The 14,210-nt window shown below is 46.5% G+C and overlaps 4 protein-coding genes across 5 annotated transcripts; 1 reads left to right on the top strand and 3 right to left on the bottom strand.

Annotated features, from left to right (window-relative positions):
• Positions 1-2,929: 2,929 nt before the first annotated feature.
• FOXG_20273 (uncharacterized protein) lies at positions 2,930-3,385 on the bottom strand (the record flags this gene model as incomplete). Its single annotated transcript, XM_018400537.1, has 3 exons — positions 2,930-3,084; positions 3,137-3,191; positions 3,275-3,385. 3 exons carry the CDS (start codon positions 3,383-3,385, stop codon positions 2,930-2,932), a joined length of 321 nt encoding a protein of 106 aa, XP_018247890.1.
• Positions 3,386-3,969: 584 nt separating this feature from the next.
• FOXG_10303 (uncharacterized protein) lies at positions 3,970-4,412 on the top strand (the record flags this gene model as incomplete). The annotated part of the gene is made up of 2 exons (XM_018389590.1): positions 3,970-4,243; positions 4,297-4,412. The coding sequence occupies 2 exons, from the start codon at positions 3,970-3,972 to the stop codon at positions 4,410-4,412; spliced, it is 390 nt and encodes a 129-aa protein (XP_018247889.1).
• Positions 4,413-5,244: 832 nt separating this feature from the next.
• On the bottom strand, positions 5,245-5,521 carry FOXG_20272 (uncharacterized protein; the record flags this gene model as incomplete). Its single annotated transcript, XM_018400536.1, has 2 exons — positions 5,245-5,354; positions 5,407-5,521. The coding sequence occupies 2 exons, from the start codon at positions 5,519-5,521 to the stop codon at positions 5,245-5,247; spliced, it is 225 nt and encodes a 74-aa protein (XP_018247888.1).
• Positions 5,522-7,770: 2,249 nt separating this feature from the next.
• On the bottom strand, positions 7,771-11,687 carry FOXG_10302 (uncharacterized protein). Of its 2 annotated transcripts, none has more exons than XM_018389588.1 (2): positions 10,750-11,687; positions 7,771-10,654 (listed from the first exon to the last, which is right to left on the bottom strand). In XM_018389588.1, the coding sequence occupies exons 1-2, from the start codon at positions 10,898-10,900 to the stop codon at positions 8,040-8,042; spliced, it is 2,766 nt and encodes a 921-aa protein (XP_018247886.1). In that variant the 5' UTR covers positions 10,901-11,687; the 3' UTR covers positions 7,771-8,039. The 2 variants fall into 2 exon arrangements, with proteins under 2 accessions (XP_018247886.1, XP_018247887.1); XM_018389589.1 differs by having other exon boundaries at positions 10,777-11,687.
• Between the last annotated feature and the right edge of the window lie 2,523 nt (positions 11,688-14,210).

Raw genomic sequence — 14,210 nt, 5'->3', positions numbered from 1 at the left:
ATGCACCTTTCTTCTCAAAGCCAGTTGGTCAATGGGTCTGGTAAGGCACTTTGCAAAGGCATCGAGTGGACAGAAACATGGGCTATGTGGAGTGGCGGTAGATGCACAAATCATCCGTCATTCATAGCAAGGACTCTCTTCTTTTCTTCTTCTTTTTCTTTTTCGGTTACACGAGATGCCGAACTTGATCCATGATGCCGACGACTATCTTGCCCGGCTTGAATTTGCCGAAGCGATACTTGCGAGTTTTATGCACAGCTGAATGAGGCTTGATATCTCGCCCTATTTCTAGCTTACATGTGCATATGATATGATTCCAGTGCATCTTGGGAATACCGTCGGAGGTAACTCCGTAGAATAAGACTCACCTGTAGCCGTTTCATTTCCGGTTATCTGATATATATCCAATGAACAACTTCATTCTTAGACAAATCACACGACATGGAATTATAGTTCTATTTCTATCCAAAGCGAACGGTTTTCTCATCAATGAACGGCCCTTGTTTCAGCGCCGCCTTGAAGAGCCTAGTTTCATGTCAAATTTCTTGGTCATTAAAGACCCTTGCTCATGAGGCTCGTGCATTCAATGGTGAGGCATTGATTCCAGTTTGACGACCAGGCCATTAACGCTTAGATTAATTTAAGCATGGCCTAGAAACAGAAGCTCTTGCGATTCAGTAACTTAAACGGTGAACCGTGGATTTGCGCTCGGGAGTTGTAACGGTCCACAGAGAGCCCAGGCTTGCCAACTCAGCGCTGATCGCCAACTCTAAAAGATTCCTTGGATGTAACGCTCTGCAAGCCTCATCTAGGCTTTCTTTTTCGTAAACATTCAACACGCGTCGTTCTGACAGCGATGAGTTGTCACCTTTCAGCTGGAAGCATCTCCCCTGTAACCAATTGCCACTTTATTGAAAGGGCCTTGATTGTGTGCGTCCATGCTTCATGAGTGTTTAGCAGAAGGCTTCTATCAGCCTTCTAGTCTTGTTTCCTCAGTCGTTCCAATCTCGGGCAAGGCCGTGAATAGAGCTTGGGCCATCCAGCCTCGATTCTCAAGACCGGGGTGCCCGGTCCTTGGGCAGGGGACCCAGGATCAACAGCTTATGAGGTCATCCCTCTCTTTTTTATGGATTTTGAACGTTGTGGGATTTCAAACTTTAAAGTTTCAACTCCAGGTATTTGATTGTGGTTTTGTGGATAACGTTATCACAATTACTCAAGATCTGCATCGATATCGAACTGGGGAGAATCTCTGTATGGCTTTTGTTACGACTCATTGCATTATAATTCTGTGGCCGGGTGACTTTCTCAACGGTGAGGTTCCAGGATCATCGCTGTTGAAGATTCTCCATGTATCTTGCGGGAACTATTTTGTGAACCCAGCTCTCTACAATCTAGCATGCACCCACAAAGATCTATAGATGTCATGCAAACGACAATCTTTTGTCCTGACTCGAGACTGCGAGATCATGCCCAAAAGAGGTAGATCCTGAGATCCAAGACGGCATTGATCTTCATCTAAGATCCAAAGTCTTGGTTTTCAGATCCAAGGTGATAACGCGTTGAAGATATCTGATGTCTATCACTTGAGGACCGAAAATTTAAGCGAACGGCAGCCGATCAAGGCCTGTAAAAATTGTCCTCCAAAAATAGTTACTTGATGGCAGATCTCAAATCGTAGAATGCCGTCTTGGCGACGTCAAATCGAGGAATTTGTCTCACCAAAAAAGACGGGCAGTAGCACGAGCAGCTAACGAACCGAGCAGCCGAACACTTTTCTCTACCCGTGTAATTTCCCAGTGACTACACCAATCTTCAAGTGCTTATCCTGCATGACAATCCTCCGAGGTGACGAAGTGCTCATCGCCACCCACCACGATTGGTTCGAATGGTTTCTCAAACCTCATGAAATCATGCTGATCAAGACCCTGACGATTCGCCCGACCGGAGTCGATCACTAGGCCTTCTACTGGTTTCTCCAAATCGATCGCATGATTTCAAATTTTCAGAAGGGAAGATAAAACAAAAGGTGACATGCTTATGCGCTATGCGACTCTACATGATTCAGTCTGCATTGACATGACCATTGCGTATGACCTCCCCGCGTTTCGCGGGGGATATTCAGTTGAGCCGGCGTTAAGTGCGGTCAGCATCCGACTGGCAGTCTACTATGCACAGTAACAGTTTAGGGTGACACTACAGACAAGAGGATGCATCCCATTTCCCTCGGAAATGCCAATATGAACAGGTCTCGTGAGAACTCTGTAAACGATCAGGGCGTAAAGCTTAGGAAACGCTACAGCGTTGTATCTTTAGGTAAATGGCTCATCTTTGTCACTGATTGAGCGCTTAGCAGCGTGTTCAAAACCAATACGCCAACGCTAAAAGATGCCGAGTAGTCTCCAAATCACATGTGATTAGTACTTTGATTGTTTTGAGGCTATATTCGACGTTGTGGTTGATGTATCTGAAGTGCCGTAGTGGCTATCTAAGCTACAATCCTTAAATAGCATCTACCCTTATGCCCTCTCTTAGCCACGTACACCAGAGAGGCACTCAAGTCAACAAGATAACAAAAAGATTCATCAATATCTATGTACTTGTGAGTCATGATAAAGTGAACGCTGAGAATATATACTCGCTAGAAGGGGATACTAATATACGGTACTATACTCAAGTTGACTGGCTGCTAGAAGGGCTCTCCCTGGCGCTGAACACCTTGACTAAGATTTCGAGTAAGTAAATATATAACAATATTGTATTAATTTAAGATCTCTTATGATCAACTTGGTATAAAATTTACTTCTCTACTCTATTCCTTATCATAGTTTAGGATATCTCGTATTAATGACTTGCTGCAAAGCGTCTATTTAGTATGAGGTGTACTTATGCGACAACCAACTTTCCCAAAACATCATCAAGTTCCAATTCACTGCCCAGAAGCCGTCCCTGTGTCCTGCAATGAAGGTACAAGTACGCCGAATGTATGAGCCAGTTGGCTCAGCCTTTGTGACAGCGAGGCCACGTAATCGTCAGCCAGCCATATGACATTAGGACTTGGATCTTCTTGGTATAGTCTCTCGACTGAAAATGTGAGCGAATCATAAAAATTAACCATAAATTTGGTGTAACTCACGTTTATGTGCAGTCTCGATGAAGTCGTCAAGTCCTTTTATCGCTTCCCGTTCGAACTCGTGTTCAAGGTCAATTTCTGGCATGCACACGCCCGAATGTATTGCCCAGTAGTTGAAATCCGCCTTTTTTTTTTTTTTACAATAACTTCTTTCTTGGGCATGTTCAAAGGATCTTCGCCGTCATCTGGATAGTGGTAGAGGATGTCGTCGTAGGCTTCCATGACGGCTTCGATTTGTGAGAGGTGACCCATGATGGTCAAGTTGATGACTGAAATGATGGAATGAAGAATCAAGTTTCGAGAAAACGATCTAGCTTTGAAGATTGATCTCTCTCTGTACTTAGAACTGTTCTATATCGGTGATGCTGATCGTATGCCGTTCGTTAGAGATGATGCTCAAGGATGGTTGGATCTTGGCCATTCTCCATTACCTAGTAATAGGAGTCGCGACTGACATCGACCCATACACACTGTCAAAAAAGGAAGCAACAAACTATGATCCATACCTAAGACTTCTCTAACTTCCAGTTCTGAGGTCATGATCACTTCGAGGCAGGACCAAATGGAGTTCAGTGTTTACCTTCCTCTCAAAATATAACTGAATGCCAAGCCAACCTTAACTCACAACATATCTGCACTTTACATTATCAGCAACAGGTGCATCAAGAACAATAATCTGTATCGATTCGTTTCGTCCTACTTATCAATCAAATTACTACCAAGAAAAGCTATCCATCATCGATATGTCTGGTCGACACTTCCGTACTGTACGACACAGCGATTTTCTTCGCGTATCATCTATTGCGTTATCCGTTCGCCTCTGTCTTAAAAAAATCATGGACCTCCCTGAAGTAAATTCGATCTCAAGAAACGGAGATGCGTATTACCCGGACTGGGAAACTGTCGAGAAAATGGAGGTGATCTTCATGAACTGGGTCAAAAGCTATAGGACCATCCCTGAAGGCGAGCCGTTTCCGCCAACACAGATACCACGCCGCATTCCCAGGGCTTACTCTACCCGTTATCGACACGCGGCGCTATTGAGGGAATCGGTTGCAGCAAGAGACCGTCCAGTATGCTTAGAGTCTGTACGTCGTGCCGTTGAGGACCGTATGTAATGATCAGTCATGGAAGTTTGGGTAGGGCTAACACTCAACGCCCAGTCTACCAGGCGCTACTACACAAGACTGGGAATTACTTTCACTACTTGCACATAGCCATCGAAATGATTGAGGAGATGTACCACTGCGGCAAGGAATCCTCGCCCTATATTGGGTAATCGCCTGGCTAACATATATGTTAGGGGTGCTGATAAGGGATAGAAAATTGAAAGCCAAAAGAGGCCACTCACCTGCCAAGTCCCAATAACTCAGAGAGAAAGGTTTAAATGGTTTAATTGGCGCAACGGAAGTATTCTACCAAGCTTCATGGGTTTATTATAAGTCTTTAGGTCATCCTTTTGGTGCCTATCTGCGTTCTTTGGGATTTTCAACAAGCGCATCCAACTTTTTCAGAGTTCAGTCTTTTAAAAATAGCCAATTCTCATACTCAGTCGTTGTGAATTCCATTTTTGTCTTGAGGAGAGGCTCATGGTAATTTTATGCGTAGTAATCACATGGCAAGGTAAGGGTTAGAGTGTCTGTAGCATTCATTCTAAAGTATTGGGGTGCTGCAACAACAGGGTTGATATGAAAACTGCCAAAAACACACAAAAGTTCGCCAAGTGGCTATTCCGACTCCTGCCTGGGTATATACAACACCGCCTCATTGCCCACTGCTATCACTTTAAATACGTATTGGCGGCCACTGTCCGTATTGTCTGAAAGTGTGATAACTCAATTGACAATACAGCATAGAGTAGAGAAGATACTAAAGCGATAATCAACAGTTAGCTTGACGGTAGTTCAGCGCCTTGCATATCGTGTCACTCATGAGTTGATAATATGGCAGACTCGCAATCTCACCAAGTGATATCGATTGTTGGAAAACGGCGGCAAGCCGTTCAAGAATGAAACATTGTCAGATAACCTTTCCTAATATTATTTCTTTACGTTGGATATGAAAATTGATGTCAAGTCCAGAAAAAGACCTCGGTCCTACCAATTATCTTCTCAAGACGTCCACCTCGAAGGACTGGTCAAGCTCCTCTCAACACTGCTCGCATCACTCTGCGCTCCAGATGCTGTGCGTACGTTAGGGCCATCACGATAGTCCTGCATAACTATCAGATAATGTCAGTACCGCTCATTTCTAGCCTGGAGTCAGATACTTACGTAGCTGGATTTGGGAGTTCAGGGTGGAAAGTGTTAGCTTGATTGCAGATCGTTTGACGGCATCTTCGTTAGGATAGTTCGGGGCAGAACTTGAAATCCCCGAGCCGAGTCTCATGCCGTGATTTTGGACCCAAGAGTTGAAGTCTTGACCAAAGGACTGCAGTTTGGCGGTTGCCGCGCTTGTTGGCTTCGTACATGAGACCGACGAAGCTTGAGGAGACGTCACTCATTTACCGGGAGAAGTTTTATTGAGCCATTTCTAGATTAATATAAATTTTGTAGTGTTTTTGATGAGTATTTTGTTAAATAGGCTGAGATTTGGACAGTTGGGGGAAAAGAAAGCGTGACTGCAGAGCTCTTTATATACTCAGAAAAGCACATCTGATTCATGAATGATATGAAACGGGGTAAGTCATTCATTAATATTGTTGATTGCTTTCGTTACACGGCTGCCAGTTTTGGCAAATGCTCGAGTGTCACTCCGACCTTCATGACACGAGTGGGCCGAAGAGCAAGTGACAGGCAATCCTCCATTTGGAAAAGAAGCGTGATTAAGCTTAGCCGTACTTTCTAAGAACAAGATGATTTTATGGAGGTCGTACGATATGAACTTGGGCAACGACAAAACATTAGTGAGTCGGCCCTCAAGCAGTTTGTTAGCTTGAAGTCTTGTTTCCATATCCAAACAGTGCTTTGCTTTAATCACAGCCTCAAACTTGAATGACGATGATTCAATCTTAGTCCTTGGCAAAGGCTACACGAATATGGAAGAAACTATACGCTAACATATACGACAAGTTGAGAGATAAAACACCAAACCACTGCCATTGCAGTCACGCAACCAGTGCTAAGGAGTATCTCTGGATGGGAATTTCCCTTGAGCTAGCGATGAACAATCTTCTCCGTGATTAATATAGTCTTACATTACATGACTGGCGACCATCAATCTTCACTACGTTGGAACGAACCTGGACCCCAAGAAGACATATCCAACAGTCAGTGGTGTCCATTACACCAACTAACCTATACAGTCTCATCATAACATAGGAACAAGTCCCTTATTAGTGAAGATGATACTCTTATAAAACACTACTGAAATATTAAGAGATAATATCGCTCTTTTAGCAGCAGGACCATGAGTGTCCGCTTTAAGCGAAAACAACGACACATTCGTAAGTGATATAGTATAAACTTTCTATCTCTTTGGAGAAACAACGGCTACTCGTGTGTAATGATTTCGGTTCTTGGGGCGTTTTGAGTCTCCTCGTCAGATCCCATCTATCCAAAGCCTTCGACAACAGCATAACATGCCACACATCGGAAATTTCCTCGGGTGGATTTTGAGTTATGTTCACGTATGCCATTGCGTCTGAAATCTTCGTGGTAAAGTTAGCGCACTGATTAATGAAGTACTCCAACTTATCATCCAAGCCTCAAATCGTTCGGTATCCCACTACAAGGTTGGTGTCTATCTTGTCGCCGTCATAGCGATATGTAATCTGTCAGCCCACGACTGCCTGCAACGCTGGAGTAGATATGAGCAGGCCAACCGATATTGATAGATGCGTCTGCATATATCCAAACAATATACTGACCAGGCTCAGAGGCTGTCCCACTTCTCCTCGACATTGAGGCGATTAGAGAGGTTAGGGCCGGCTGGAAGTCCAGTAAGTACATGAATTGGCTCTAGTACTTTGAGAGCACAAGCACATAGAGACATCTCAGCGATCTCAAATTAAAAAAAAAACAGTGTTGATGCACTTTGGGTCTTAGTTTAGTCAAGTATTGGAGTCACTATACTTAAGGTATTGGCTGATCTATAGGTAATAATGAGAGTGTATACACCATCCCTAAACAGAACATGTCACTCCTCATCGAGTCACATGCCTCAGCAATATTAGAAAAGGGAGTCCGTTGTCCAAAGTAACTTGTATGAGTTCTAATCTTGTTTCTTGATCAACAAGGGCACATAGAGCTCTCGAAGCTGTCGTGTCACTCCAAATTTGAGATGTGTGGTCAGGCAAGGCGAGCCAGCTCAGCCAATAGGAAGATTAACTCGTCTGACGATATTCCATATCGGGAAACATACTGCGTTACTGGGCCCCACAAACGTTGTTACATTGCATCTTGGGCCTCAGGTGATGTTAATTAAGGCAAGACTGAAAGGCCTGTAAGATGTCTGAGCCTATTACAACCTCATGTTTCCATCATTTTAGTGCCGGTGTAAAAGAAAAGGATCTTCCATCGAGGTCGGACCTTGGTACCACACACATATTGGTTCATATTAACGAGAACAACGTGACCAGTTGTATCTACTCTTTGGAGCTCCCAAAGGATGGTGACCACGAATAGACAATTTCGTTCGCAGGATTTAAATAGAATCACAGTACCACAGTGTGTAATGCTTCAAACAATTTGACATTGATGACATACAGGCACAGACTATACTGAACCTCCCCACATAAACGCCTCATCAACGATAATGACTGTTTCGCTCCTATGTGTTCCCATAAATACATATACAGTATGGACTTCGTTCGTTCGTTTCGCTGATTATACTGATTCTCGCCCCAATATTCAGATCCATTAAAAGCTCGTCAAATTAGTACACAAAAAGACCCGTTTGCCAGACTTTACACCATAACCGGTTCGACAGATGAAATGGGCATATGTGAGATAGTCGTTGGGATCATGTAAGGCCCCAGTGCCGAAGACAAGATGCTAGCAATATTGCGAGCCATATCCGACTTCTTGCCCAGGCACCAAAGCGCTTTGGTGCAGTCCTCGCATCGGCGGACTAGGTTCATGACGCCAGGGGTCTCGAGTGGTGCGTGTTCATGTCGCACATTCTCCTCGACTTCAGTGAGAAGGAGAATGGCCGCCTTGGTGAATGCCCTAATGAGAATCATGGTCCAAGGCTCTGTCAGGATAGAGCCCTCGACAACTGCAAAGTGCAGGTCCGAGATACCCGTGCCAGGAACATCACCGGCTCGAGGGCGTGTCGAAACTCGTGCAAGGTCCGACAAAATAGCCGCACTGTCTCTTCGTAGTGAAACAACTACGTTGGCAGCCTGTCGCACTTGAGTCGAGTAATCCAGACCCAACTTATTTTCATCCACAAGCTCAATCAGATCCGCGAGTAGGAGAGCAGCACAATGGAAATGAGCCACCACACACACAAACCAGCTCTGAATGAGTGTCGGAACACTGTCGTACTGCTCGACCAGATCCCTAAAGAAGGCGCCGTAGCTCACGTTCCAGTGCTTGTACACAGCCATGGCATTCGAAATGACCTTCTCCACAGGTTCGCCTCGGTATCGACTTCTGACCGTGTTCTGGAGGTACGAGACATGTCGGAAGAGGATGACCTTGATAGGAGCTGCAGTGACGACACCCTTGGATGCAGCATCGTACGAACAGGGCCAGCGAAGAACACCCTCTTTGTTTTCGCGGACAAACAATTCTGCCCACCATCTGGCGTCCTGCGGTCGATACTCAATATTGTAGGATTCGTGTTCTGGATGGTCTGGATAAGTCGGGTCATGGTGGCACTCCTCATCTGAAACAACCACAGGTCGGCCGTTCATGGACGAAGATACAGTGTCGAACATGACTGTCATCCAGTAGACAAGACCAATAGTACCCTTGTCCTCCTCACTTAGAGACTCCGCAGATGTAGCCTTCTCCAAGCCCAGAGAACTTCCAGAAGCATCCAACACGCCTGTCTCGCGAGCTTCGTACTGAAACTTGAGAGCATGCATCTTTCTTGCAGCTCGCTCCATAAATACTGGCGGTCCTTCTGCGGCAATAATTTCGCTGAGCTGAGATGCAATTGATCCCTCACCCGAAGCGATGGGACTATCGCTAAAGCTGCCCATACCAAACGGCATATCGTTGTTGTTGTTGTTATCCTCCTCATCTCTCGGTTTCTGTGCTAGTCCCATGATCAAGTCAGCACAAACCACACGGAAACATTCCATATCTGAGCAGTCCTGCAAGGCCCGCTTGGCCTGGGCCCAAAAAGTCCTCTGAAGTGTGCGGTCGAAGTCCTCGTTAATATCGTCAAACTCCGATCTCATGCTGTCCATTTGCGTCAAGTTCTGCGGGAACCTGTCTCGCTCGCGTTGACTACCTTGCGCCCATTGGGTAGCAAATGCCATGATAGCCAAATGCAGAGCCTTCGAAGCAGCTCTGTCCTCCGATTTACTGAGTCGGATCAGTTTCGTATTTTGTGCTTGCTTGTCGAGCTGAATAACACGTCGATAAATTCTATTGTCTTGCTGTTTTGGCTGACCGACGCTGAGACCCTCAAAATGAGATGCCAGCCAACTCACACCGTTGTTGGATGGCCGAGTGATGGTATTGGGCTTATAAGGACATGTCTCCTCTGACAGCCAGCAAGACAGGGCGTGCTCCAAAACATCATGGTATATCCTCATTAAGTTGTCCGAGATCAGGTTGTTGTTCGTCTTGGTCATCATATTGTGTGTCACTGAAAATGGCGAAATGGAGGTGCTGTAGCTTCTTGCTATACTTTCTGGGTAGTGCCGCACACTGAGAGACCGAGAAGAGATATCGCTTTCGTATGAGTTGGAACCAGAAGGTGAAGGTTGAAACGGAACATCGCTGCCAACCGAATGAGTTTGGAAGAGAGGCCACCCATTGTCTCCATTTTCCTCCTCCGCAGTTTGATGTCGTGAATGCAATCCTTGACCGGAAAGGTCTGTGGAAGGTGTGAGATCCATGGGATGTGGGTGTGCTGGCGTCGAATGAGGTTCGAGACTCTGCAGGACACTGTTATGGAGGCCAGCATCGAAAGCAGTCGGATCGAAGACGCCGTTCACAGGCATAGTATCGAAAGTTGTGTGAGGAAAAGCAGAGAAGTTGGCAAACCCAGTTGTATCCATTGGCCCCCAACATGACAAGTCGTGTGCCGTCGGAGGTGCCTGCAACATATCTAGCAAGGCAGTTGCATTAACATCAAGCGTTTGGTTCGTTGGTAGAGGGGCTTGAGTCGGCGAAGGTCCTGGTTGCTGCTGCTGAGGACGCGGACGTTGACGCTTGGCCTTTGTGCGCGATTGATCGGGGACGCGGCGAGGTGCGCCATTCTGAGCAGGCACTTCGTTGTTGATATTTGAGCTTGTGGCAGCAGGGCCAGTCTGTAGTTGAGCGCGAACCCAGTGAAATGTGCATTGTTTGCGAGTACGAAGGCAGTATGAACATCGTAGAGCTCTAGAATCAATCTCATCTGTGGTTTTATTGGTCCCTCGGTTAGCGTCGTCGAAGTCGGGAAAAAGGCGCGGGAGGGGGAGGAGGAGGATTGAGGAGAGCAAACCAACTCACCAATATGCTCCTCAGCAAGAGACGTACCGCTGGTGCTGTCACCACCGTTTCGAAGCCTCTCTGAGTTTCTTTGAATATCCCATAGTGAAGGCGCATCGCATGCCCGCTTGGCTTTGCGACACTGGTCGCACGAACGGTTCTGGCGTCTCATTGTGAGTGAAGGCGAGTTAAAATGCGATGAGTGGCCGCGGGGGCCCGGGTCCGAAGGATTGGAGGTACACAGTCAAGTCGCGACGAAGGTATAGCGACGAGTATATCGTGAAATAGGCGAATAACTAAATAGATGTAGTAAAAGATTAAGCCAAAATAAAGAATGTTTGCTGCAAGATGAATGTTAGTTGGAGTTTATGAGATTGAGACGAGACTGAGGTGGAAAGAAGCTTGGGGAATGGGCCCAAAAATGGACCTGCCCTGATGAATGAGATTTGCCGCGAAGCCCCGCGCTGATGCTGATGCTTGGGGCGTGCTGGACTGGGCTGGGATGGGGCTGCTTAGCATTGAAATCCAGCCCAGCCATCGGGGCCAAGGTCAGGCCGGGCAGTAGAACGGAACCCGACAGGACCAATCCAAGAGGAATGTACATTACCAGTTCACTTCAGTGGAATGTGCTTCACAGCGGGCCGTCAACACCTCTGGAGCCACTAGAGTGCTGACCCAGTAGCACATCTTGTCCCTGGACAGGCCCTGAAGCGTTAAGGACAGGATCCAAACTTCAGTGGTCGGGCTCCGCTTTTCCGAACGAGGTTTCACTCTCCCCGCACCAGACTAAGCCATTCAAGCTCTAGGTCGTTGAGAACGGCCATTCAACCTAGGATCATCCTCGGATGCGAAAATGACACGGCACCTGCAGCAAGCAGCAGTCGCTCATTTCTTCAAGGAAGTCTTCTAGAGCCAAGGCTTCCTGGGGAAAATCATTCCAACACGCCAAGGATTTATCAGAATATTTCGTGGGTACATATCTGTTTTCGCTGACTCGTAACCTTTGACTCGAGAGTAATAAACCCTGTCTCGACCTGCAATTATTCCCGTTTTCTGGGACTCATCACTCACCTCGGCGCCGAGTGGTAGCCCTAACCAACCAAAAGCTCAGTGAAATACTGTACCTACCTCCCGGGACCTTCGGAATAGGATCCGTCCTCAATCTTGAGTGCTCAACGCTCGAACACAACCAGAAACGGCTGGAAGGATAACTCCGCCTTGGGGGATCTTCCAACCCATGAAGCTGATTTATTCCTCTTTGGGATCTAGTTGCTGCTCTTTGTCCCAGTAGCCAAGTCCATCTGGGCCCACAGGATTCAGCTAACGAGAAAGGGGTGGGAGCCGAGAATTTGCTTGAGCTTTACGATGGCAAATGGCGAAGGAAGTTTTAGCTCAAGATCGATCGGGATAGGGGAAGCTTGGGAGTTGGCCATCTTGAAACCCATGCCAATATCGTCAATTCGGTGAATTGTCCATCAGGATCCTTTGTTCTCTACCCCGGACCAACGCCAGAGTTAAAGATATTTTACCAGGTTGTCACAGAGAAAAAGCAAAACTACAAAAAGCAACAACCAACCTCTAGATTCCCTGTCCATAACCATCCGCAAGGGGATTCGCGTTGCATGTCGCGTGCGTCTCAACAGCCAATCGCTCAAGTCTCTTAGCAACCCCTGGTATGACCTAAACATTCGATAAGCCCCAACCAAACAGGGATCAACTTTTTTTTCGATCCCAGCGAAAAATGGAACTCTCCTCCTTGCTTTCCATCACTAAAACACTTCTTTGCAACATTGTGCATCCATAAACCCCCTAAGTTCCCAAACAAAAAGTCCAGAGTGCTACGCTCCACACACCGGTTCCCCGACTCCTCTTTCAAGGTTGCCAGTCTCCACGCCCGCTCGCCTATCGTGTAGCCCAGGCTCTAGGTTATTACAGATCGTAGACGACAGTGCTGGACTTTGTTCAAGTTGTGGTGCTCCAGCCGCGAATTTCCGCTTTAGTGGTTAAGTTAGCGCGGCGATCCACTGTTACGGATGGGCCTGTAGAGCCTCACCAACTTCAACTTCAATGCCAGAGGTCTTGAAAACTAACGACACAAGGAGTGAAATATATGACACTAACTCAACGCTTCCTACTGTAGTATATCAGGCGAAGGATAAGGCCTCGGGCTTTGCTATGCCTCATGTACCTCATGTACAAGAGGTATGGCAAGTCAGCTTCACTTTCATCCATGTGAGCCACGAGCAGAGAGCACTATCAGCCATTCAGCATGCCCTTCGCAGACCTATGCATGCATAAGACTGGTGATATCCACCCACAGTTTGTGGCAAGCTTGATTGAGCAATGCCAAGTTAGATGCTTGCGTAAATGTTCGCACGATTGCAAGCCTAGGGTCAGCCCAACTCAAGCCAAGTTCAGACGATCATGAGACTAGCATACATTTAATCGAGGCGACTACATTAGCTAGTCCACGCAGAGATCGAACATCAGTCTCCAAGACGTTGTCCTTTCCAAGTAGTCGGTTTCCAAGTTCACCGCGCCTTCATTATCTTAACTCGATCTTATACCCCAACCGTGCTGAGTTACGGGTGTTAGGCTGACTCACGGCAACAACCGCACATTTTAACACGATACAAAGACTATATGATGACGCTTGCTTTAGTCCTAGAATAAGTCATGAATAGCAATGTGCCGCATAACCCAATATCTATGCAATATTGCTTTCAGAGTGAGGCTTCCCAAGTTGGGCTCCACTCCCCACTGTAGATGCGGGGAAGAAAATCCGGGGTGCATATTGTTAAGGAATTCCACAGACGTCAATCATCTTCAATAAGCTCTTCTATGGCTCTAAAAATACCCTAATCAAATGGGCTCAATGAGATTTCTCTTGATTTATGAGAAGTAATTTAATCTCACATGAACATGGCATCACACGGTAATAAAGATCGCTTGTCGCGGACCCCGCGAAGATGTCCGAGAGACCATTTCACATAAACCCGATATCCAGGGTCCAGACTCCCCTGGCCAAGATCTGGTAGTCGATATGAGGGGAAGGGCGCTTACTGAGGCATAGAACATGGTCTAGACAAGCCTCATCTGATCATGAGGAGGAGCTTCGGCTTCTTCTAGACTACCATCCTCTGCCAAAGTTTGAGGTCAATGCAACTGAATGGCTGGTCCAATAAACAGCGGTACCATCCTTCTTGATCGGTGTGCGGTGTGTTTTGCACCGAGTCATAACCTCACCAGTGTAGCTTTGATGACATTAATTAGTGAGACGCTGTACTGGGCTGGCTTGAAAGGTACATTGCTGTGTAGTAGGTCTTGATAGCAAGCAAAGACCACAATTAACTGCATGAATCTGGTGGACTTGTTCTTCTAGGTATAATTTAATGAAACAAAGGCGGCCCAGGTCAGGCAGATTACGATTGAACATCCATCAACTGAAAACGCCCAGAATCCTTCCATTGGGGTCCAAGGCC

Source organism: Fusarium oxysporum, chromosome 7 (assembly GCF_000149955.1).
Source record: "Fusarium oxysporum f. sp. lycopersici 4287 chromosome 7, whole genome shotgun sequence".
NCBI lineage: Eukaryota > Fungi > Ascomycota > Sordariomycetes > Hypocreales > Nectriaceae > Fusarium > Fusarium oxysporum.
The sequence above is the reverse complement of the archived record's forward strand: the minus strand, read 5'-3'. Positions and strand labels throughout refer to the sequence as shown.